The sequence below is a fragment of the Pseudoliparis swirei genome, chromosome 5 (assembly GCF_029220125.1).
Source record: "Pseudoliparis swirei isolate HS2019 ecotype Mariana Trench chromosome 5, NWPU_hadal_v1, whole genome shotgun sequence".
NCBI lineage: Eukaryota > Metazoa > Chordata > Actinopteri > Perciformes > Liparidae > Pseudoliparis > Pseudoliparis swirei.
This window is the reverse complement of record NC_079392.1, coordinates 24,716,036-24,740,197: the sequence shown is the minus strand read 5'-3', so window position 1 is coordinate 24,740,197 and position 24,162 is coordinate 24,716,036. Positions and strand designations below refer to the sequence as shown.

The 24,162-nt window shown below is 43.2% G+C and overlaps 4 protein-coding genes and 2 long non-coding RNA genes across 8 annotated transcripts; 4 read left to right on the top strand and 2 right to left on the bottom strand.

Moving 5' to 3' along the window:
• The first annotated feature begins 546 nt into the window (after nt 1-546).
• On the top strand, nt 547-5,052 carry LOC130193716 (ras-related protein Rab-11B-like). The gene is made up of 5 exons (XM_056414384.1): nt 547-694; nt 3,527-3,722; nt 3,792-3,985; nt 4,081-4,161; nt 4,328-5,052. Exons 1-5 carry the CDS (start codon nt 655-657, stop codon nt 4,471-4,473), a joined length of 657 nt encoding a protein of 218 aa, XP_056270359.1. The 5' UTR covers nt 547-654; the 3' UTR covers nt 4,474-5,052.
• Nucleotides 5,053-5,147: 95 nt separating this feature from the next.
• Nucleotides 5,148-8,407, top strand: LOC130193715 (uncharacterized transmembrane protein DDB_G0289901-like). The gene is made up of 2 exons (XM_056414383.1): nt 5,148-7,772; nt 7,842-8,407. The coding sequence occupies exons 1-2, from the start codon at nt 7,580-7,582 to the stop codon at nt 8,405-8,407; spliced, it is 759 nt and encodes a 252-aa protein (XP_056270358.1). The 5' UTR covers nt 5,148-7,579.
• Nucleotides 8,408-8,614: 207 nt separating this feature from the next.
• LOC130193714 (E3 ubiquitin-protein ligase MARCHF2-like) lies at nt 8,615-15,023 on the bottom strand. 3 transcript variants are annotated; one of them, XM_056414381.1, is made up of 5 exons: nt 14,720-15,023; nt 11,063-11,336; nt 10,795-10,990; nt 9,380-9,589; nt 8,615-8,787 (listed from the first exon to the last, which is right to left on the bottom strand). In XM_056414381.1, exons 2-5 carry the CDS (start codon nt 11,242-11,244, stop codon nt 8,629-8,631), a joined length of 747 nt encoding a protein of 248 aa, XP_056270356.1. In that variant the 5' UTR covers nt 11,245-11,336; nt 14,720-15,023; the 3' UTR covers nt 8,615-8,628. The 3 variants fall into 3 exon arrangements, with proteins under 3 accessions (XP_056270356.1, XP_056270354.1, XP_056270355.1); XM_056414379.1 differs by having other exon boundaries at nt 10,795-11,336; XM_056414380.1 differs by lacking the exon at nt 14,720-15,023 and adding an exon at nt 11,860-12,383 and having other exon boundaries at nt 10,795-11,336.
• Nucleotides 11,301-12,186, top strand: LOC130193717 (uncharacterized). Its single transcript, XR_008831693.1, has 2 exons — nt 11,301-11,362; nt 11,449-12,186. It is a non-coding gene; the product is annotated as an uncharacterized LOC130193717 (long non-coding RNA).
• Nucleotides 15,024-16,519: 1,496 nt separating the features above from the next.
• LOC130194050 (ras-related protein Rab-11B-like) lies at nt 16,520-21,010 on the bottom strand. The gene is made up of 5 exons (XM_056414929.1): nt 20,869-21,010; nt 19,644-19,839; nt 19,371-19,564; nt 18,489-18,569; nt 16,520-18,240 (listed from the first exon to the last, which is right to left on the bottom strand). The coding sequence occupies exons 1-5, from the start codon at nt 20,906-20,908 to the stop codon at nt 18,095-18,097; spliced, it is 657 nt and encodes a 218-aa protein (XP_056270904.1). The 5' UTR covers nt 20,909-21,010; the 3' UTR covers nt 16,520-18,094.
• LOC130194051 (uncharacterized) lies at nt 20,935-22,496 on the top strand. The gene is made up of 2 exons (XR_008831783.1): nt 20,935-21,026; nt 21,118-22,496. It is a non-coding gene; the product is annotated as an uncharacterized LOC130194051 (long non-coding RNA).
• The last annotated feature ends 1,666 nt before the right edge of the window (nt 22,497-24,162 follow it).

Below are 24,162 nucleotides of genomic sequence, written 5' to 3'. Positions count from 1 at the left end.
TTCGTGCTATACTTTTACTTATAAGTGCAAGATCGGAGTACTCCACCATTGTTTGCAAGGAAATAGTGCATACTTATCCTCCTAATCTAAGAAAATAATATATATGTGGCTCCCTCTGCTGGAGGAATTGGTTCTGGTTTTATGAACGTTTGCCCTATTAAATACATCCACTGTTAAGTTTACGCTTTACTTTAAAACTAATGCAGTCTAATAAAATACTCCTGCAATAAATACTACTTTAATGAAGGTTGTAATGTCTGTATTTTGTTCACAATGTTCTAATTGTGCCGAGTTAATTTGTCATCATTATCATTATTTAAATTGTCATTATTGTTGTTGTTAGCACATTAATCTACTTCCGGTGTGTCTGACGCGCTACATAATTAAACTTAACGTGTCATCTGTCATGGCAATTCATTATTTAACCGACAATGACGCCCCTAACTGACATGTACCTGCGCCGGTAGATCACGTGACCGTGCGCCAACGCCTCTGTGAAGTCACGTGACCGTTGCGGCGTTGACGCGACTCTCCCTCGCAGCCGCTCTGCTCTCCTCATCTTGGCGCAGCGCAAGGGGAGCTTTTTTTCCTTCGTCTCAAACGTCTCTCCCCCCCCCCGCGATCCCCGAGAGAGCCGCACAGGCATCAAAAACAATGGGCAACCGAGACGACGAGTACGACTTCTTGTTCAAAGGTGAGCGGAACCGAAAACCCGGCGGCGGTTCGTTGTGTTTCCGTCAGTTTGGGCCGTTTTTAACGTCAGTCGGGCGGTGGAAGCTAACGTGAGCTAGCTGGAGCATCGCGTTTTCTTTTTCTCACGCTCGTCGTTTCAAACTAAACGTCACGTTTTTACTTCCCCACGTGTGGTCGGGTTTCATTTCCGCGTGTGGAGCATAATATGTTTTGCTACTTGGTTTTTTATTTAACTGCAGTAAGCGGTGCGGTGGACCCTTGCTAGCTGACGTCACGTTAGCTGGTCTGACGGGTGGAGCTGCTGCTCTGTCAGGATTCTTATTCTGCTTTGTCGTCATCAAAGAGGATTGCATGTCCTCTCCTTTACCTTTTTTTTTTTATGAGCACACTGCTAAAGCACCATCAGTGGCGTCGGGCACAATAAGGCAAGAGGAAACGAGAGGTCCCTTTTTGAGGAGAGGAAACTCCAAATCAAAGGAATGAAAAGGGATCTGTGACCTGATGATGGTGTGGAAATCTGTGCTCTTAACCTTCAAGCTAAAGGTGTTTGGTAAAACACACACCTGATTAAAAACCAAAAGGCACAACTGTGTGTGTGTGTGTGTGTGTGTGTGTGTGTGTGTGTGTGTGTGTGTGTGTGTGTGTGTGTGTGTGTGTGTGTGTGTGTGTGTGTGTGTGTGTGTGTGTGTGTGTGTGTGTGTGTGTGTGTGTGTGTGTGTGTGTGTGTGTGTGTGTGTGTGTGTGTGTGTGTGTGTGTGTGTGTGTGTGTGTGTGTGAACATATTTTCAAGTCACATGGTTATTTTACACCTTGGAGTTCAGTTTCCTGATAACACGCGTTGACTTCCTTTTGTGTGTCTATAAACACATTTATAAAGTAAAAAACGTTCTGCATACATCTAGGAAGTAACTGGATTAGAAGATATGACATTTTATAAAAAGCAATGATAATAAAAAAAAAAAGATACGACTAAACATTTTTACCACAACCTAAATAGATAATTACAATAGGTGCGCTCGGTTGAGTGTTTGGATGACGAGCACAATGACCAACATATACAACAATCCAACATAAAAATTCTCTAACTTGACGATGCACTCAGCTGTTGTGTGTGTGTGGCAGTTAAAAGTAGTTAATGAGGGGTCAGCAGGCAATTACTGGCAGTGTAAAAGGGTGTTTAGATAGTGTTGTTTGCCACCGCAGAATGTGAGACTAGCTGTGGACACACACACACACACACACACACCGAGATGAGACTGATTGCATGATTCTTTATGGTTTCCGGGCCTTGCCACCTTAACCGAGTTTTCCTGAATGTTGTAAAGCTGGTTGTCGCGTTCCTCCTCCGCATCACGCGACGGTTGATCGAGTTACACGTCGGAAGAACCTGCTCAGAGGCTGATTCACTGGCCGCAGGAACATTCAGTGCTGCAGGAGAGCGCTTTTCAATGACCCGTCGGATCACCGGCCGAAGGGATTTTAATACAGAAGGTTGATAACTTTATATCACGTCTGGTCGGAGCCGATTAGATAAACCGATGAGTCGGGGAACAAAAAGAGGCCTCGAGAAACAGTCGAGTCGGGTTTTCTTCTGGAGCTGTTTCCTTTGTTGTCAGCTTCTTCCTGCAGCGGGAGCAAAGTCCGGGGAAAGTTTTCTCCACAAAAAGGAAAGCAGTAAAAACAAGTCGGCACTTTCTCTCTCGGGCTGAAAGATAACCAGAGCACAGAGCACAGCTCATCCTGCTGAAGACGGCGGCTCAGTGCATTTTGTGTGATGTCATCATCGGCGTGCGTCTGTAATTATCCTCTGGCACATTCGTCTGTTCATGTGCGTCGTTTTATAAATTCAGGTTAAACTGGGACGAGTAAAATGTGCTCCAACCTGATCGACTGACAACCGAAGCTGTTTTTATATATTATATATATACACTACCGTTCAAAAGTTTGGGGTCACTTAGAAATGTCTTTATTTTTCAAAGAAAAGCACTTTTTTCAATAAAGATAACATTAATCAAAAATACACTCTATACATTGTTAATGTGGTAAATGACTATTCTAGGTGGAAACGTCTGGTTTCTACTGAAATATCTCCATAGGTGTATAGAGGCCCATTTCCATCAACTATCACTCCAGTGTTCTAATGGTACATTGTGTTTGCTAATCGCCTTAGAAGACGAATATCTGATTAGAAAACCCTTGTGCAATTATGTTAGCACAGCTGAAAACAGTTATGCTGGTGATATAAGCTATACAACTGGCCTTCCTTTGAGCTTGAAGAACAAAATTAATACTTCAAATATTAATCATTATTTCTAACCTTGTCAATGTCTTGACTATATTTTCTATTAAATTTTCAATTCATTTGATAAATAAAAGTGAGTTTTCATGGAAGACACAATTGTCTGGATGACCCCAAACTTTTGAACGGTTGTGTATATATTTTCTTTCTTTCTGCAACCTCTTTGGAGCCGGTAAAAAGCTGAGGGTATTTCCCCTAAATGATATTGAATTAAATAAATACATTATTAATGATACAGCTGCCTCCACTCACCGTACATTGTGTTTGTTACTTGATGGCGGACCGAAATAAGCTGTTGTTGTTGTGTGCTCTCTGCAGGACGGTGTCTGTACTTCAGTCTGTCATATCAATAGTTTAAACATAATAATTTCAGTATTTAACTCGTTAAAAGATTAAGCGCCATCTGTAATGTATATAAAAATACTGCATAAATAGCTGGTCGGTCATTTAAAATGAGCTCATCGTAGGAGCATCGGCTCAGGTAAAAAGATGACTGAGGTGTTCTCGGAGTTCAAGGTTTTGTTCTGTTTCTAGTCGTGCTCATCGGAGACTCCGGCGTGGGGAAGAGTAACCTGCTGTCGCGCTTCACGAGGAATGAGTTCAACCTGGAGAGCAAGAGCACCATCGGGGTGGAGTTCGCCACCCGCAGCATCCAAGTGGACGGCAAGACGATAAAGGCTCAGATTTGGGACACGGCTGGACAGGAACGCTACAGAGCGATCACCTCGGCGTGAGTGTTCCCCTGTGTGTGTGTGTGTGTGTGTAGTTCCGGCATTCATCCGGTCTGTTCTCTCCCCAGGTATTACCGGGGGGCCGTCGGAGCGCTCCTGGTGTACGACATCGCCAAGCACCTGACGTACGAGAACATCGCGCGCTGGCTGAAGGAGCTGAGGGACCACGCCGACAACAACATCGTCATCATGCAGGTCGGGAACAAGAGCGACCTCCGCCACCTCAGGGCCGTGCCCACCGACGAGGCTCGCGCCTTCGCAGGTAAGAGAAGAAGAAGAAGCACCGGGCGCCCCGTGGACATTTAAAAACGAGCCGGGGGTGAAATACTTCAACGGTTCTCTTTCTCCCCGTTTTAGAAAAGAACAGCATCTCGTTCATCGAGACGTCGGCGCTGGACTCCACGAACGTAGAGGAGGCGTTCAAGAACATTTTAACAGGTAGGAAAAGCGAGACTCGGGGCTGCATCTCATGCGACGTGAGCCTCTGAAACACATTGTCGACTCTCGCCACGAGGCTTCAGCCGACGTCTCATTGGCGGTTAAGTTCCACGAGCGCTTGAAGAAGTCGGGCGCGTCACTCCTGTGTTCTCGCGTTCCTCTGCAGAGATCTACCGCATCGTGTCGCAGAAGCAGATCGCGGACCGCTCCGCTCACGACGAGTCCCCGGGCAACAACGTGGTGGACATCAGCGTCCCGCCGACCACCGACGGGCGGACGGGCAACAAGCTGCAGTGCTGCCAGAGCCTGTGACGCTCCACCCACACCCGCCTCCACGCCGCCTCACCCGTGCACTTTTTTTTTTGGTTTTGTGTCCGTTCCCGTCGCTCCGCTCACGGCCAACTCCCTTTTCCACTCCTCCTTTTTTTTTCCTATTTCTTTATACGTACAATTCTGTTTTCTGTAAAACTTATGAACTCACTCGTGCGCTTCTTCTTCTTCTCTCCTTTTTTTGTTTTTGGTTGCCATGAATTAAAACTTCCGAGAAGCCTTTATGTCACGCGGAGTCAATGTGAAGGTTCCTGCGGTCTCAATGGAGCTGGTGAAGTTCTAAGATGAACTGAAACTTTGCTTTTGGGAGGTTTTGAGAAAATAAAAAATAAACTATTTCAGCGGCTGCCACTAGGTGGCGCTGTGTAAATAAACCACAGGTAGTTCCTCCAGCCCGGCTGTGTAGTATTGTGCTTTTGACAGCTTGGTTCCTCCAACTCTTATCTTTTCATCAGATAAGTTATGCCAAAAAATGTCATCGTGTATTTATTGAGCTGTCATTGTTTTACTTTAAATTTAAAAACTGTACAAATTTACAATAAAACTCTTGACAAAAGTAAAGTGTTTATTAGATTTTCTTACTGAAATTATGGTTTCTATAATATTTTTTGGGGAATAAATTACTCTTATTTTTTTATTTTTATTAAGGTTTTACCTGAATATAAAATATATAGTGAGTCAGGATGATCGTGTGATTTAAAAGAAAATCTGAGAAAATTAAATATTTTATGAATGTTCCAAGTAGTCTTGTAAAATGTAATGAAAAAAATCTTATTAAAAATAGCCAAGTCATGAGTGCATAATGTAAAATAAATATCGTATATTAATATTTAATATCCAGTCATAAAAATTTCATGTGCTAAAATCCTTTATGAAAAGTGGGACTGATTAAAAATAAACTCATTCAAACCTTTTTTAGTATTTTTCGGGGAGCAGAGTTTGTTCACCAGCACTATGGAGTATTTCGTCACTCGTGTTTTTGTAAACAAGCTGCTCGTGTTTCCCGAAGCAGAGGACGGGCCGTCTCGGGGGAAAAGCAGCGTGTTTGTCTTCCGGATCAATGTGCGCATGCGCACAGCTGTGGTCCAAAACGGACTCATGCGGATTTAATACGGCCGTAACTCGTTTCATTTCCCTCCTCAGCCTCTTTGACTGGGCCGGGTAAAGTCAGTACGGGGGATAACGATAACGTGGTAAATATTAAATAAATAAAAAAGATTTCAAGAGAAAAGAACAAACATGGGGTTCAACGCTCCCAAATTAGGAAAGGAATCGAGGAGGCACAAAGACCTGAATTCATGTTCACTCATAATTTATCACCTTTTATTTGCTTTGCAAACAATTCGTGGCTGATTGCAGGTCCCAGGATGTTGGTGAAGACATGTCTTTTCTTTCCCTTTTTAAAAAAAACAGCACACCAGAAACATTTTAGTATTTAAAACATTTGTAAATACTAAAGAATTGCAAAATGAATTATAAATAATACAAATCAAAAAACCCACCCTCCCCCCCAAAAAAGAAAAAAACAAAGATGACTAAAATGTTTAAGACAACGTAACAACAGAAGTAACGTTTACAGAGAAAGCAACGATTTAAAATCCCTTTCTGGATTTGAATTGTAACTAATACAAGCGAGTATCACATTACAATTCAAATGTAATAACGCTTAAAAAACTCTTTGGGGAAATGGCGATCTGCACGGTGACCTTTGACCAGTTATTTGTTGAAAGTGCTGCTCGGCAACAGCCCAGTCCATCTGTGTGAAGCCTCCGTCAACACACAGATGATCACATGACTCATAATCCTGATGCACCCCGTTGACCCCAAAGGTCAAACTAAACCTTCACGTCTTACTGCAGCGTGAACATTCATAAATTAAAATGCAGTTTTGCATGGACGCTCTCTGACGCGCCGCCACACTGCAGTTACATTAAATATGGTTTTGGTCAAGCCTGATTGTTATAAAAGCAAAAATACTTCAATTAAAAGCATAAATAAAACGCAATTAATGCGTAAAAATGCAGACGTGCTGCGTGCAGGTTCACAATCCGTCAGTCCTGAGCGCCTTTAATATGAGAAGTATGTGAATCGATATTAATCAAAAGCACCGTCGCTCACTGGAAACAACAAATATAAACGTTCCGCTGAAGAGAGGAAATGCAAAAAGCTGATAATTGTGATCGTGGAATTTAAGTTGAACCACACATTGAATGATAATCAAAAGTCTGACTTCAGAGTGGTTTAAATTCTCCCTGCTGCGAATGCAACGTTTAAATTTAACTGCAGATCTGCACAATAATACTGAACCACTTTAACGCCTGAGAGTCTCCCCGTTGACTCCAGTGCGTTCACGCCTCAATCAAACCGTCTTTCCTTGAACTAAAAGTGGAATGAAGACAACGTGAGGTGGTAAATACTGTGTTTTTTGTGTGTTTTTTTCATGTTTTTCTGACAAGACAAACCGAGACGGACCCAGAAGAGCCGGATCAGTAACGTGAAGTCACGATGGAGGGCACCGAGCGGCTGAAAGACGAGTCCTCCCTGCATAAAGCCCGCGCCGGTGGGAAACGGACCGGCAAGACGTCTGACCGGGACGTCGACGAGGACTTCCCTTTCCCCGGCTCCCTGGTTATAAAAACAAAAACACGAAACAGAACAACGTCGCCGTGGTTACACACTTCACCAGGTGAAAGGACGCTTCAGTGCTTCAGCCGCACGAGATAGAAACCTCGACTCTGCAGTCGGGAGAGTTCATCCTCTCGTGGTTCAACTAGTTTTTCAAGCCACACGTAACACACGAACGCCACAAAATAAAAATAAATTAAATTAAAACAAACGGTGCTTGCATCCGTGCATAACTGTGCACGTCGGGCGAAGTCTCTCCGCGTGCCGCGAAGCGTTTTATTGCACTCTTAACTTAAAAATAAATTTAAAAATCCTTGGAAAAAAACAAGTCCAAGAGGCTTGTGCAAAAAAAAAAGAAGAAGAGTAAGTTTCATCTCAAACAGCATCACCGGCATCTGGACTGCGATTAAATAATAAAATAAATTAAAAATCCTTGCCGGATTAACGCGGGGTCAGGCAGCAAATGCTTGAAAGGGTTTCCAACGTTGTGCAGAGGATGCCAGGCGGAGGAGGTGAGGAGGGCGTGGCCTGTGGAGGTGAGGAGGGCGTGGCCTGTGGAGGTGAGGAGGGCGGGGCCTGTGGAGGTGAGGAGGGCGTGGCCTGTGGAGGTGAGGAGGGCGTGGCCGGTGGAGGTGAGGAGGGCGGGGCCTGTGGAGGTGAGGAGGGCATGGCCTGTGGAGGTGAGGAGGGCGGGCCTGTGGAGGTGAGGAGGCGGGCCTGTGGAGGTGAGGAGGGCGGGGCCTGTGGAGGTGAGGAGGGCATGGCCTGTGGAGGTGAGGAGGGCGTGGCCTGTGGAGGTGAGGAGGGCGGGGCCTGTGGAGGTGAGGAGGGCGTGGCCTGTGGAGGTGAGGAGGGCGTGGCCTGTGGAGGTGAGGAGGGCGGGACCTGTGGAGGTGAGGAGGGTGGGGCCTGTGGAGGTGAGGAGGGCGTGGCCTGTGGAGGTGAGGAGGGCGTGGCCTGTGGAGGTGAGGAGGGCGGGGCCTGTGGAGGTGAGGAGGGCGTGGCCTGTGGAGGTGAGGAGGGCGGGACCTGTGGAGGTGAGGAGGGTGGGGCCTGTGGAGGTGAGGAGGGTGGGGCCTGTGGAGGTGAGGAGGGCATGGCCTGTGGAGGTGAGGAGGGCGTGGCCTGTGGAGGTGAGGAGGGCGGGGCCTGTGGAGGTGAGGAGGGCGTGGCCTGTGGAGGTGAGGAGGGCGGGGCCTGTGGAGGTGAGGAGGGCAGGGCCCCGCGGGGGACGACCGCACGACAACAGGAACGCAGTCGGCCGCGGACCAGCGATGGGTCGGTGGAATAATAAGTCAAAGTTGGTTTGGCGTTCCCGTGTCTCTGAGCGTCTCCATGAGCCGCCGCCGCTCCTTTTATTCTTTTAAGTAACGTGAATTAAGTTCTGATGGGGTACCGACAGCTGTTTGTTGTCGTTGTTGTTGTTTTCTTATAAAAAGCTGGCTGGCAGCCCCCCCCCCCTTGCATTTTAACGGCCGCCGTCATCCTCTTCGCCCGTCCCCCGGTCCGGTCTCACACGATGCTCTCATTGGCCGACTTCTTCATCAGTATGGCGGAGAGCAGGGAATGCTGGGAGGAGGTCGCCGCCTTGGCCCCGGGGAGGAGCAGACGCACCTTCTGATTGGTCCGTCTCCACTCGGAGTACAGCTGGCAGTGGTAGCGGAAAGACACCTGCAGACAGGTAGGGAGCGGGAGGTCAGCGATGGATCAAGCCTGAAGATCTTTGGAGTAAACGTGTGTTATTTTACGCTAACGTCCAAAAGTTTGGGGTCACTTAGAAATGTCTTTATTTTTCAAACCAGTTTTTATTTCAATAAAAATAATCTCAAATTGATCATAAATACTCTCTACATAGTTAATGTGTAGATGACTATTATCTGGTGTTTAATGAAGTCTCTCCATAGGTGTGTAGAGGCCCATCTCCAGTGTTCTAAAGGTACGTTGTGTTATCGCCTTAGAAGACTAACGGAGGGGTAGAAAACCTTTGAAAACCCTTTTTATGTGAGCGCAGCTGAAAACAGTTATGCTGGTGAGAGAATCTCAAAAACTGGCCTTCCTTTGAGCCACAAGAAGAACAACATTAATATTTACAATAAAAATCATTATATATAACCTCGTCAACGTCTTGACTATATTTTATATTATTTATTCAATTCATTGGATAAATAAAAGTGAGTTTTCATGGAAAACACTAAATTGTCTGTGTGACCCCAAACTAGTGACCGCTCGAGTACGTTATTCCAGTGGGTGTGTGTGTGGTCACCAGGGTCCACAGGACGTAGATGGTGAAGAGCGCGATGGTGAGGGCGATGAGGCCCACGGCCTGCAGCCAGCTGCCCAGCTGCAGGTGGTCCTGAGCGCCGCGCAGGCACAGCCAGCCGGAGACGGCCGCCAAGGGCGTGATGAAGAGGAGGCACACCACGTCACAGAACAGCGTCCGCTTCTCGCTGCGAGGGCCGCGGTCCCGCAGCCACTGGGGGGGGGGGGGGAGCGAGGGGGGAGAGAGACAATCGGGAAAAGGTAGAAAGAAAGCAAAGTGAAAGATGAGGGGAAGAACAAAAAAAGCAGCTTCTTCTTCCTCCTCCTTTCTTCTTTTCTTTCTTCTTCCCTTTTCACCCTCCTTTCTTCTTCCCTTGTCTCCTCTTTTCTTTTTCCATTCCTCTTCTTCTCATTACATGTCATTGTCACCCTCCCTTCTACTTCTTCCCCTTTCTACTCGTTTCTTTTTCCTTTGTGCTTCTTCTTCCCGTTTCCTTTCTTCTTCCTTTCCCCCTCTTTTATTTTTCCTTTCTTCATTTTCTTCCTTTTTCTCCTCCTTTCTTTTTCTTCCTCTTCCCTCTTCTCCTCCTTTCTTCTTCCCTTTTCTCCTCCTTACTTTTTCCTTTCTTCTTCTTCCTTTCTCCTCCTTTCTTTTTCCTTTGTGCTTCTTCTTCCCTTTCCTTTCTTCTTCCTTTCCCCCTCTTTTATTTTTCCTTTCTTCATTCTCTTCCTTTTTCTCCTTTCTTTTTCTTCCTCTTCCCTCTTCTCCTCCTTTCTTCTTCCCTTTTCTCCTCCTTACTTTTTCCTTTCTTCTTCTTCCTTTCTCCTCCTTTCTTTTTCCTTTGTGCTTCTTCTTCCCTTTCTTCTTCCTTTCCCCCTCTTTTATTTTTCCTTTCTTCATTCTCTTCCTTTTTCTCCTTTCTTTTTCTTCCTCTTCCCTCTTCTCCTCCTTTCTTCTTCCGTTTTCTCCTCCTTACTTTTCCTTTCTTCTTCCTTTCTCCTCCTTTCTTTTCCTTTGTGCTTCTTCTTCCCTTTCTTCTTCCTTTCCCCCTCTTTTATTTTTCCTTTCTTCATTCTCTTCCTTTTTCTCCTTTCTTTTTCTTCCTCTTCCTTCTCCTCCTTTCTTCTTCCCTTTTCTCCTCCTTACTTTTCCTTTCTTCTTCTTCCTTTCTCCTCCTTTCTTTTTCCTTTGTGCTTCTTCTTCCCTTTCTTCTTCCTTTCCCCCTCTTTTATTTTTCCTTTCTTCATTCTCTTCCTTTTTCTCCTTTCTTTTTCTTCCTCTTCCCTTTTCTCCTCCTTACTTTTTCCTTTCTTCTTTTCCCTCCTTTCTTTTTTCCTCCTCCTCCTCCTCCTCCTCCCCCTCCTCCTCCTCCTCCATACACACAGTCATGTACCTCCTCCAGGCCGTTGACCCCTCACCTCTGTGATTTGCCGGGCCCGGCGCTCGATGCTGAACTGGGCGTGGCAGAGCTCGCAGTAGCTGGTGTTGGAGGCCGACAGCCACGTCTCCAGGCAGCTGCGGTGCACTTTGCCCAGGGAGCCGGCGCAGCGGCACGGGGACAGGAGGCCCTCGGCGCTGCCGCCCTCGTGGCAGATACGGCAGATGGGTCCGTCGCTGAGACGGGAATCAAATAGATTTGTGAATGTGCCGTTTGAGACGGCCGTCTTCGTCCCGCTCGCGTCGTACCTTTGTGCGCTCGCCGAGGGCTTGAGGACGGATGAGAGCAGCCGGCCGTCGACGGCCGTCACCTGGGCGACGTAGAGCGCCGGACACCCGCCGCCCGCTTCCTCCGCGCTCTTCCACTCGCCGGGGCCGCTCGCGCAGTCGCACAGAGAGCCGGGCAGGTGGCAACAGCCCCCCGTCGTCATGGTTACGGTGGCCAAAACGCCGGCCGTTCGAGGTCGAGAGGTCGGGGGATCGAGGTCGATGAGCTCAAACTCCGCTTCCCACGAGTTAGTTCCTACAAGCAAAGAAAGAGAGCGATTGGTGAGTTTTAGTCGCTTTACTTAAAGGGCCAGCGTGGATATTGTTTACTTGTGTAAACAAAGAGGTTTTTAAAATATTTTCCTTAGAATGAGCCGTCCATAACTCCTCATGGAGCAGCTCCCTCTTCACCGAGCCCGCCGTGTAGCGCGGCCATGTTTCTACGGGTGGCCTTCAGGTGGCGAACTACAGCGCCTCACACGAGCACTCTGTTCTTTCTCTTTTTTAATTCTTTGCAATGGGAGAAGTGTGAAGAGGAGCTCAAGAGTTTATTCTGTGCCAAGCGCTGCACTTTTTTTTATCCAATCACGATGGAGGAAGGAAAGGACAAATACCACGAAGACCAATCGTCGACCTCCTTCATGTAGGACACGAGTAGCAACAATATCCTGTTGGGCGACATTACATATTGCGTAATAGTCGTTCCCATCAGTCCCAGTTCCATTCCCATGGCAACGCCAGGACCTTGTCAATAGAGTCTCGAGGTAAACTTAACTCACCTGAGAGTTCTCCGTGTACAACTTTAATTAATTTCCTGAGACGTCAAAGTACATATTTTATCGACGAAGGAAGCCGTCGGTCCTGTCGGCCAATTTGCTCACATCTGCCGATCCGTTATAAAAGCAAGCGTGCTCGTCAGAGGCAGCGAGTGGAATGTGCAGCCGACTGATAAACAGCTGTCTGCCCTCAGATAACCCCCCCCCCCCCCCCCCCGCTGAAGATAACACACTCATCATCATCATCATCATCCCACAGTAGCAGACTAATGACAAATGGTTTATTCTGCATTTTGTCAGGACAATAAATATAGTTTACACTTCTTTTTATTTGCTTTGTCTGTCTTGAAAATGTCAAAGAGTTCTCACTATTAATCATTTATGCACCCATTGGAAAGCGTAAATATTTTACAAACACTGTTTATGTAATCTTGTGTTTTTACGTTTGTTTTATGTCGTCTGCCTCTCGGGACTACAGATGAAAAATAGCCTCTTGGCTAATAACTCGGGCACATTTACAGAAATGTTTTTATTATTGTGACCTGACTGTCCCTTATGAAACTAGAACGGGCACTTAGTAGAGCGCATACCTTCGCATATCACAAGAGTGGGCATTGAATTATGAACATGTTGGCATTAGTTACATGCCAATTGGATAAAAAATTACCGCGCTATGGTAAAACGAAGATTTTGACCTTTTCATGACCTTGACCTTGACCTTTGACCCGATCGATCCCAAAATCTAATCAAATGGTCCCCGGATAATAACCAATCATCCCACCAAATTTCATGCGATTCGGTTTAATTCTTTTTGAGTTATGCGAGTAACACGCATACAAATAAATAAATAAAAAATAAATAAATACACGGCGATCAAAACATAACATAAGGTAATAATAAACAAAAGAAAGAAAAAAAGTTATGCCTGTGTGACTGCGTTCCGTCGGTGTGATGAAGCTTCTCTGCTCTCTCACGGCTTTAATCCTGGCGTTCAGTGACACTCAAGTGAGTCACATCAACGCACAAACATCTTGAATACGACACAAGACACGAGGTCACATGCTGATCCTGCTTTTGATCCTCTTGGAACCGGGACCAGCCGTTTACACCTCACCGCTAAACCTCGGCATTACACCCAAACCGATATAATACATACATAATCCCATCTACTCGACACCCGCGATGATGTTGTGGTGTTGTTTTTACAACAGGAGGTTTAACGGGGCAGATGGTGCGGGCATTTCTTGTGTTAATTTGACGGGATCTTTATTTTATCTCCTCGAATTTACACTGAACAATTATTTTTAACGTCTAATGTCATTAAATCCACAACATCCGCGATAATGAGTCTGCTCGTGAAGGAAATAATCTAAACAGCGAGTCAAAGACGTGGCGTTTCATCTATAGTTATTGATTACTGTAACATTTATGCTATTTTTTATTTTTTACAACTTTTACTGAGAACTGAAGTAATCTAATATATCCATTGTGAACAATTATTGTCTTATATGCAGACCATAAACCTGTATACGTAACATTATGGGTGTGTATATCATATAATCTTGCTCACATAGATTATTAAACCCCAAAACAAACAAAGCCAGGAAGGCAAAACATAAACACACCGTCATACAGGTTCCTATAGATGACCCCCGACCCATTCAAAGCAACGGCTAACTGTTGTCTTACTTATTACTGCCTGGTGTTATTATTTGATGAGCACTGATACGGCATCGGGGCCCGATTCAGAGCCACAATCCCTGATCCAGATAAACAAAAGGGAAGCCCCCCAAAAATAAGTCAACATCTCCAGTCAACTCTGATGTGATCAGATGAAAACAGATCAAATTTTAAGATTCTTAAGCTTTACGCTTTAATTGTACATGTGATTATGACGATAAACGGATGCACTTTTTTAATATACTGCATTTAATAAGTTTTTACCTGGAAATATATAGACAAATTAAAGTATTTTCCACTGTTAAAAGCTATAATGTGACTTCTGTGGTTATCGTGTGCGCAACAATAACAGGGAAGCTGCAGTCACGGGCAATGAACTATTCCAACATGCAAAAAAAAAAAAATGAATACAAAATAAAAAACGATCACATAACCAGAGAATCAAAACATTAAATATTGTACGTTAAATCAAATGAAACATCAAATATATATATATAACAAAGTATTATATCATTTAGACCACATTTGCAATTTAATTAACTTAAGGTAAACAATAATGTAGTAAATGCATAATGAGGAGTATAAACAGTGGTGGAAGAAGTACACAATACCACAGTGTATACATATTATGTTAGAAGTAACAGTCCTGTATTCAACATCTTACTTTACTTACACAATAAATCAATTTCAAGTATCAAAAGTAAAAAGTATTAATTGTGCATAATGGCCCATTTCTGTATAGATATATATATATTTTAACATCGTATTGTAATAATTTAATGTTGCAGCTGCTACAGCAAATTTTAATTATTAAATATATTGCTGGTTCATATATAACAGTAGCCACGTCACAATGTATTTCTCGATTGTGTTTTTTAATAATAATCAAAATATGCAATATTAAACTAGTAAAAGGTAAAACGTTTCCCTCTGAGATGTGGTAAGAGTATATTACACAGTAGTATATAGTTTATACACACATTATCTGAGTGTAGCTATCTTTACGTTACAGGGATATATTTACGATATTAAAAGCAATAATTCAGGTTATTTCCATCTAAACGGTTGTAAAGCAGTGAAAACTGTCAGCTGGTCCAGATGTTGTTAGCTTACAGCTGTCAGAAACCAGCTCGCTAACCGCCCGACTCAAAACACCCAATATAGCTTCAAAAGATGAACTCACCGGCGTCTTCTTCTTTGAAGTGTGTCACGACGTCCACGCGCTGCTCTCTCGTGTCATTGTTTATTGAGTTAAGCGGTGTGTGTGTGTGAAATAACACTCGCGAGCTAACGATATGCTAACTACGCTAGCAGCTCCCAGACGACAACACAGCGCTTCCGGTTTCACGGAGCTTTAAATAAACCCTAGAGGCCCATCTTCATCATCATCATCAGTCTGGCTGCCTCTGCTGCGGTGGAGACGAGTGCAAAACACAAAAGCCGACGAGTTCATAAGGTTCAAATGGGATTGGGGACAACAGCTTGTTGCGAAGGGAGAGAGGGAGGAAAGGAGGTAGGAAGGGAGCGAGGAAGGGAGTGAGAGGGCAGGAAACGAGGAGGGAGGCGTCTCACGGGCCAGAAGACATAAACAAACCTGATCGAGGACTACATTATTTCCTTTAGGTATTACTCTTTTAAAATATGTGCACTTTATCTTTACCTGTATTATTTTTTATTATTTAAGGAGGGAGGAAGGGAGAAAGAAGGGAGGTAGGAAGGGAGCGAGAGGGCAGGAAGTGAGGAGGGAGGCATCTCACGGGCCAGAAGACAAACAAACCTGATCGAGGATCACCTTATTTCCTTTTGGTATTACTCTTTTTTTAAATATGTGCACTTTATCTTTACCTGTATTATTTTTTATTATTTAAGGAGGGAGGAAGGGAAGGAGGTAGGAAGCGAGGAGGGAGGCGTCTCACGGGCCAGAAGACATAAACAAACCTGATCGAGGACTACATTATTTCCTTTAGGCATTACTCTTTTTAAATATGTGCACTTTATCTTTACCTGTATTATTTTTGAATTATTCTTTAAGAAGGGAGGAAGGAAAGGAGGTAGGAAGGGAGCGAGAGAGCAGGAAGTGAGGAGGGAGGCGTCTCACGGGCCAGAAGACATAAACAAACCTGATCGAGGACTACATTATTTCCTTTAGATATTACTCTTTTTAAATATGTGCACTTTATCTTTACCTGTATTATTTTGAATTATTTTTTTATTATTTAAGGAGGGAGGAAGGGAGAAAGGAAAGGGGGTAGGAAGGAAGCGAGGAGGGAGGCATCTCACGGGCCAGAAGACATAATCAAACCTGATCGAGGACTACATTATTTCCTTTAGGTATTACTCTTTTTTTTAAAATGTGTGCACTTTATCTTTACCTGTATTATTTTGAACTATTTAAGGAGGGAGGAAGGAAAGGGGGTAGGAAGGGAGCGAGAGGGCAGGAAGCGAGGAGGGAGGCGTCTCACGGGCCAGAAAACATAAACAAACCTGATCGAGGATCACATTATTTCCTTTAGATATTACTCTTTTTAAATATGTGCACTTTATCTTTACCTGTATTATTTTGAATTATTTTTTTATTATTTAAGCAAACCTGATCGTCTTATATTTTGAGCTTCTTTCTTTAAGAAACAAATTAATTATTTCAAACTCCGTGTAAATGAACACGTGATAACACATTTCCATGACTTTTCCAAAACTGTTATGATTTAAGTTTTTTCCATGACTTTTCCAGACCTGGAAATGACCATTTAAAATTCCATGACGTTTCCAGGTTTTCCGTGAGCGTACGAACCGATTATTAGAAGCTGTACAACTACATTTCCTCCCGTGTGTTTCTCCAACCCGTCAAACGGCAGCAGCTTTACACAAACATTTCCTCCGACAGGATGAACAGTGTTGACACCCGAGTTGCTGAACAAGTGTGTATGGAAACAGCATTGCATTATGGGTAGTGTATCCAAAAATAAGTCTGTCTCCTACAACATACGGTTACATGAGTTAAGTTTTATTTATTTAAGCTTCAGTATTTTTTCTGTGTAATGCAAAATCAACAAAAACAAATTTGCTGCCTTTACATATTTTCTTTTTTTTCTGTGGAAGAAACGTGAAAAATCACAACGCATCAAATCAAATAACGCACAGAGCATTTCTCCCAGACGAGGAAGAGGCGTTTCAGACAAGCACACAAACAATTAGCATTTCTGATTTTCAGATCCACTTTCCCCAGCTGGCTCGAGTGAAAGTGTTTAGATACGTAGAGTATTTTTATATTGGTTTATTTTCCATTTAAAGGTTCTCAGATTACACGCTTCCCTTTACCAGGTCACACTCGGAGGAAAACAACAAAACAAAAAAAGGGGAGTAGAGTACATGTGAGGAAAACAGCTCTTTAAAAAGACAAAAAGACACCACACTTATTGCTCTGTGTCTTTACAACAGCAAAATGATGTTCGAGTTTAAACAAAAAAAAAGCAAAATAAAAAGCATGATGATTTGTTCCGCTGAAATGATGCGACGTAAGTGCAAAAGAGATTTTCATTTTCCCCCCGACAGCTTGTTAAAAGAAAGATTTTGACCTCAGCCAAATTTGATCCAGGCTGATTAAACTAATAAATCACACAAAAATAAACTACACACACACGACACAATTTCTAGCATTAATTTAAGCTATTTAGCGTTACAGATCTTTAGCAAATAGTGTGGATTGGTTCGCCAAATACAGCAACTTTAGCAGCCTTGAACACACTTAATGGGAAAACACCAGAAACCGATAAGATTGCATCCGTCTACTTTGGTATCTCTGTGCCCCAAGACTGACACACACACACACACACAAATAAAAATCACTTTAATTCTGTCACACTTGCCCATAATAAAGTTAGCCAGTCACAGCCAGGCTGGTCCCTGGCTCATGCTAATTTCACGACACATTGGGCTCGAAGAGGGGAGCAAAAAATTAAAAAAAGGAGGCGACTAGAAAATCCAGAGAGAGAGCAGAGGACACATCAATACTCCAGTGGTACCTTCTTCTCATCTCTTCTACACCCGCACTGCGCGACAGGCAGAATCAGGTCAACCAGACATGAAATTTGGGATTTCCACAGTAGCAGCAGATCATGGCAAGAGTCTGTGTCATTGGGAGGTGAGAAGAAAGAAAAAAACCAGGGAACAAACCACTTGAAGCGCTGACACACGGATCCCTCACCATTCCTTCAACAGGAGCGGTTCAATAGGACCATAAAGGCGAGTTAACTGAGGATCGACTTCACCGGAGCGGTGCACTCCGTCCTCCTGTCCGTCACAGGCCGTTAATTCTCGTAGACAGGTTCTTCTGAGAATGGAGAATTAAGAGGAAAGGAGATACAAAAATAATAATAAAAACAAACAAAGTAAAACAGGAAAAAAAAAGGAATGTCAAGTACAGGAGGAGTCTTGGTGTCACAGACTTTTGAGCCCAGGAGGGCTTCGCGCCGACAGCAGCATGACAACTGAAGTAAACCAGAGGTGAAGAGGAGATGAACAGACCGACAGAGTCAAACGGGAAGAGGAGACGCGAGCGTCACAGGCTCTGGCAGCAGGGGAGCTTGCCGCCCCTCTGGCCGTCCGTGGTCGGGGGGAGGCTTATGTCCACTACGTTGTTGCCGGGAGACTCGTCGTGTGCAGATCGGTCCGATATTTGCTTCTGAGACACAATGCGGTAGATTTCTGAGAGAGAAAACAGCGAGTGTGAGTAAATCGAAATACTTTAGCATTAGATTTGAACATTGAGAAGTCAGATACGACACAGAATGAACACATGAATAAATATAGACAAAAAAGGTGGTAAAAATTAACTACATGCAAAAAAGAAAATACTAAATATAACAAAAAATTGTTCAGTTTCCTAAAAAATATAAAATAAATTAGGAGTTCAGTATAATGTTACAATGCCAGGAGTTTCAAAGTGTTCATACCTGTGAGAATGTTCTTAAAGGCTTCTTCTACATTAGTGGAGTCCAAGGCGGAGGTTTCAATAAATGAGATAGCGTTCTTTTCTGAGAAGAAAAAAAGGGGAGACAAAAGTGTTTTTTACACATTTAACACAATTAAATGCGTTTTGAAAATCTGTGTTCTTCACAAAAAGTGACAAAACTGGCACAAAAAAACCCTTGATTTTTCATGCACTGATTTTACGACGTTGGTTATTTGCATCTGTAAATTCACCAAAAGTTGGTATTGGATGAGCCTCACTGGCATATTTAGACATAAAATCTCAGAAAACCTTTGTAAAAAAAGTAAATAAAGTCAGGAAGATTTGTTTTCATGTCTATCTGTTAATGTTTTACCCTGTAGCGTCTTCAAAATGAAGAAAATGTTATCAATCGTATCTTTAAAAAAGGCAGTTCACTTAATTAGTTTCTCCTCTTGGTCATCTCTATATTCTATACACTCAACGCTGAGCAGTTTGAGGCACAAAATCTTTAGGAGAATTGAGTCGCACAATTTCTATCTTTGCATCGACTTTGTAATCTAATCTACTGGCGCGGCAAATTTGCTTGGCGTTTGGTTTGAACGCGCCACGACAAAAGAAGTTTGTTCAAACAACATTCATGGCAGCGTTCAAATTTCTGTTGCGTAAATGTATGCAAATTAGAACAAACGTAATAAGATACAGCATTTCCTCATTTCAATATTTAAACATAATTGCAGGATATCGATTAATTAAGTTTGACCCATTTTCCTTTATCGTCTCCCCTATAACTGAAGATTTGTAAAAAACAACAACAGCTCTGAGTTCTACTTTAATTCCGCGACTATTTTAAATGCAAAGCGGTTTCAGTGAAGGCAACATTTACCTGCGAAGGCGCGAGCCTCGTCGGTGGGCACGGCCCTGAGGTGGCGGAGGTCGCTCTTGTTCCCGACCTGCATGATGACGATGTTGTTGTCGGCGTGGTCCCTCAGCTCCTTCAGCCAGCGCGCGATGTTCTCGTACGTCAGGTGCTTGGCGATGTCGTACACCAGGAGCGCTCCGACGGCCCCCCGGTAATACCTGGGGAGAGAACAGACCGGATGAATGCCGCAACCACACACACACACACACACACACACACACAGAGGGGAACACTCACGCCGAGGTGATCGCTCTGTAGCGTTCCTGTCCAGCCGTGTCCCAAATCTGAGCCTTTATCGTCTTGCCGTCCACTTGGATGCTGCGGGTGGCGAACTCCACCCCGATGGTGCTCTTGCTCTCCAGGTTGAACTCATTTCTCGTGAAGCGCGACAGCAGGTTACTCTTCCCCACGCCGGAGTCTCCGATGAGCACGACTAGAAACAGAAAACCACACGGCACGAAAACATTGAGACGGCAGCAATGCAGTCATTTAACAAAACGTTTTTTTTTAAAAAATGCAATAAAGCGATGATATAATAGCAACCAGCATGGGGCTCAGGGCTTCCTCTTATCGAGGTAGTGTGCATTTTTAAGGAGACACGGTTAGTTATACGAGAGTTAAACACTGTTACGTTTTTATTATTTCCCCATTAATGCAGGAATTGCAATATTTAGGTTGTTTTGTTTGCAGGGTTTGGCTGTTGTGATAAAATACATATACTACTTGGTCATCACTGAAATGTGTATTTATATTTACTTTTCTCCCAATATGTGGCATTATATTGTTATTAATTTAATTGGACTGCGTTATTAATAATCTTTAATGTACATAATAACCGCAGAAGTGACGTCACCCGCTCGGTTAGCGATCCCTGACGAAATAGGACAACTAACGCGGCTTAACGCGATAAACAGAAAGATGTCACGCAGCGGTTGAACCGTCGTCGTCAGCAGGTTAGCTAACCGGGAGAAGCAGTCGGTCTCCGCTTTAACGTCAGCCGACTTTTATTTTAAAATAAAGCGACGCTAGGACGGCGGCTCGTTCAAGGAGCTCGGCCCTTTTTTTTCTTATTCCTTCAAACCGTTCGTCTTCGTTACTTTCCGTTGAAAGTCGTCTCGGGCGGATCGGGTTCTAAACCCGAGGCCGAGCTAGCTTCACATATTTAGCCACTTTATTTTGTGGCCATCGCGTCAAACGTTAGCTCTCCTCACCGAGCGCCGACGACCATCCCCGGGACTCGCGAGGCGGACGCCGGCGACGGTTGGACCCGTTAAAGCCAACGCGCTCGAGCGGCGCACGAACTTAAAATACTGACGCACGGGTTTCGCTCGCGTTATCGAGTGTCAACGAGCTAACTTTAGCATTTAACGGCGGCTTAGTGCACTTCCTCACTTCGCTGTCGTCGAACTTCCACAAAGAGGACGACGCCCAGACATTCGTCCGCATTTGCGGGAGAAATTACCTTTGAACAAATAGTCGTATTCGTCGTCTCGGGTTCCCATTTTTGGAAGAGTAGTTTGTTGTACTTTTTAAAAGTACTTTTTCCTCCACAAACAACAGCCCAGCCTACCCCGGCAGCTAGTAGGTAGGCACCGCCCTCAAGATGTGAAGGCCGAGCACGTGAGTTTGGGAATCTCGCCCAACGTCCAATTGGAGTTGTTATCACATTGACTGACACGTAGACGGACCAATCAGCTGCTTTCTTTGACAGCGCGAACCAATCACCACGCAGAGCCGTTGAAAGAGAGAGTCGCGTCAACGGAAGCTCAAACGCTGCAACAAAAGGATCCCTTCGATGAATCATTCAGTGCTGACCGGCCCAGCCCATTGGAAACAACTATGGAAAGTAGAACTAGAAGTCAAACGCATTTGACCTTCCAGAAGCGTGAGAGCCAGGAAGGACATTTAGATAGTATTCCTGGACATTTCCCCACTGCAAGGACTAATGTCGGATAATCTTATATAATCGTATCTCGGGAGACCGAGGTAGACTGCATGAGTCTACCTCGGTCTCCCCTCCTCTTCTCAACTCTTTATTTTTCTATCCCACTGTCCATCTTTTAATCTTTTTACTCTTTTTACTGGCTATACTAGCCCATTGCACAGACTGTACTATTTATATCACTTTGCACACTGTAAAATCTGTATAATATCTGTATACACCCTACTCCCTGTGAACATGTTCTCCCTATGTGTATTGTTTTTTTATACTGTGATTCTACTGTGATTTGTGTATGTATGTTTGTGAGTTAAGTTAAGTGTATAAGCTACTGGATGACCTAAATTTCCCTCGGGATTAATAAAGTATCCATCTATCTATCTTATTTAGCAATAGAACAAGTGTTTACATGCTTCTTCTTTTTTTCCTCTAGTGAGTCAATATTTTTAATTTGTGCAATCCTTTGGTTTATGACGAATTTACCGTCAACCCTTTCAAAGTGTAATTTCAGTTCATGAAGGTTAATGGTTAATGGTAACATTTTAGTACCTTGTACCCAGTTGCAAAACACCAAAATGACAAACTCAAAGTAAAATGTCAGCGTGCTAACAAGATAAGCTGAGACGGAGAACAAGGAAAACATTATCCCAACTTAGCATCAACATGTACACATCATACTTGTTTACATAAGCGTCCAAGTGCAGCTAAATAGAGCCTATAGCTAGCATGGTTGTAAATTGGGCCACCGAAGGGAACTGAGATGACGCGACTCTTATTATACCGCTCTGAACATGGCGACGCGCATGTCTCCTCAACTTTGACGCCCTGTGTCTTCCTGCAGATTGAGCAACATCTCTGTTCAAGCAACATGAACAATATTTTTGAGCATGCCAAGCCGACTGTTTCACAATGTTTCTTAAAGGTAAAGGTCACCTGAATCAGTCACATCACAATCACGTTATGCAATCATAATCATAATCCTGTTCTGCTCGTTACTTGACCTTAATGAACCTTTAATACCTTTTAATATCATGGACTTACTTTCCAACTGTTTACACCTGTGAAGATATATATATATATATCTCGTTATAATGCATTCCTGTTTATATTATCATTATTTATTTTTAATAAATTTGGTATATTATATTTCATTTTGACTCGCACATTGGTATGTTCAGGCCCATTTTGCTTTAACTTGCACTATCTTTTTTTCTTCTTTAAAAAACCCCCATATTTAATCTACATTATTGGATGGCGCCTGAGACTGAAGACTTTATTTGGCAACGATTACTTTTGTAATTGTTAAGCAAATGGTAAAAAATAAATAAAGTTTATGTTACAAAGCTTGAATGTGACAGTAAATAATATAATAGTCTTCACTACGTATTAATTGGCCCTATATATACAGTAACCCACTGTTATTGAAGCAGGTTGTTGACTAAGTAATGATCTATTCATAGAGACCCGGCCAGGTGTCCCTGCTCACCTTTACCTGAGAGAAAGTGTTCAAACCGGTTTGAGGTGCCCCCCTTCTGGTCTGCTGGTGGTCTGATCTGTGGCTCCGCCTCTACTGGGAGGAATGGACACTTCATGGTCTTGATGGTCTTGATGGCCACTTTACCCCTCCAGGGTCTGCCCGCCATAGACACGGCACACGCTACATTTAAGCTCTTCAACATCTGTGTTACATTAATGTATCTATGGACATATATTATATTATTATTATATATTAACGTTACACTCGGTACTGTGAGCCTTTTGCACATTGCGGCACCACTCTTACTTTCTAATTCAGATATATTTAACTATTGTTGTATTTGATCATATTTATATATGAATTTATTTTTGTGAAATACTTTGTTTTATCTTTAATTGCATTACATTCATACAATATTCATGTGATGCAACAATACAACGAAGTACATTTCTTACATGTGAAAACCATGTAAATAAACCCGATTCTGATTATACATATATAAAGTGTTGTTGTAACTGAATGTGATCATTTAAAATCACGTAAAACAGTATTAAGCATCATTGTTTGCTATTAATTTTATATTTATTTATTACATTTAAAACTAATCATATGAATGACATACTTGATGTGTAAACTGAAGGCTTTGGTTTGTGCATTTCTTTATACTCCGCCAAGACATTTGAGGAACCAATTTCCTTTATGGACCTTCTGGCTTCTCTCGAAATGAAAGAAAACTATCAAATCCAAGGTGATCAATAAAAAAATAAATATGATAGGACATTATCTCCATGAACAACAATTCATAGAACTGCTTTATTTTGTATTCATTCTGATCGAGTCCAAACACACACACACACGGCCATCTATTTATCTCCACGTATAAATAGATGAATATACACAGATATACATAAATACACATTTCTGATATGCATATTCATTTTTTTTAAAAATCATGCTATGTCTCTGTAAAGGACTCTCCTTATTGGATGAGGGCACACAGCGATTTGAAAACACGTACACAACACAGCTGGAAAAAAAACTCTTTGATTTGCATGTACAGTAAAACCCAACGACTCCTTCCGTGTGGGATGTGAGAGACGGCTGTGCTTTACAGACCATAATATACAGCAGCTGCATCTCAAACAAACACACAAGAAGAGAGCGTGGTTTCGGGGGAAATCATGTCGACCGCAATCACTTCTTGCCCAGCGGCGAAAAATAAAAACCAAATAAAAATAATATTCTCCGATTCAAATGGAAAATATATTTGTATATCTTTATATATGTATTTATACTTTTATGTACACATTCTCAGGAGCACAACTATGAGAAAGAAAAGA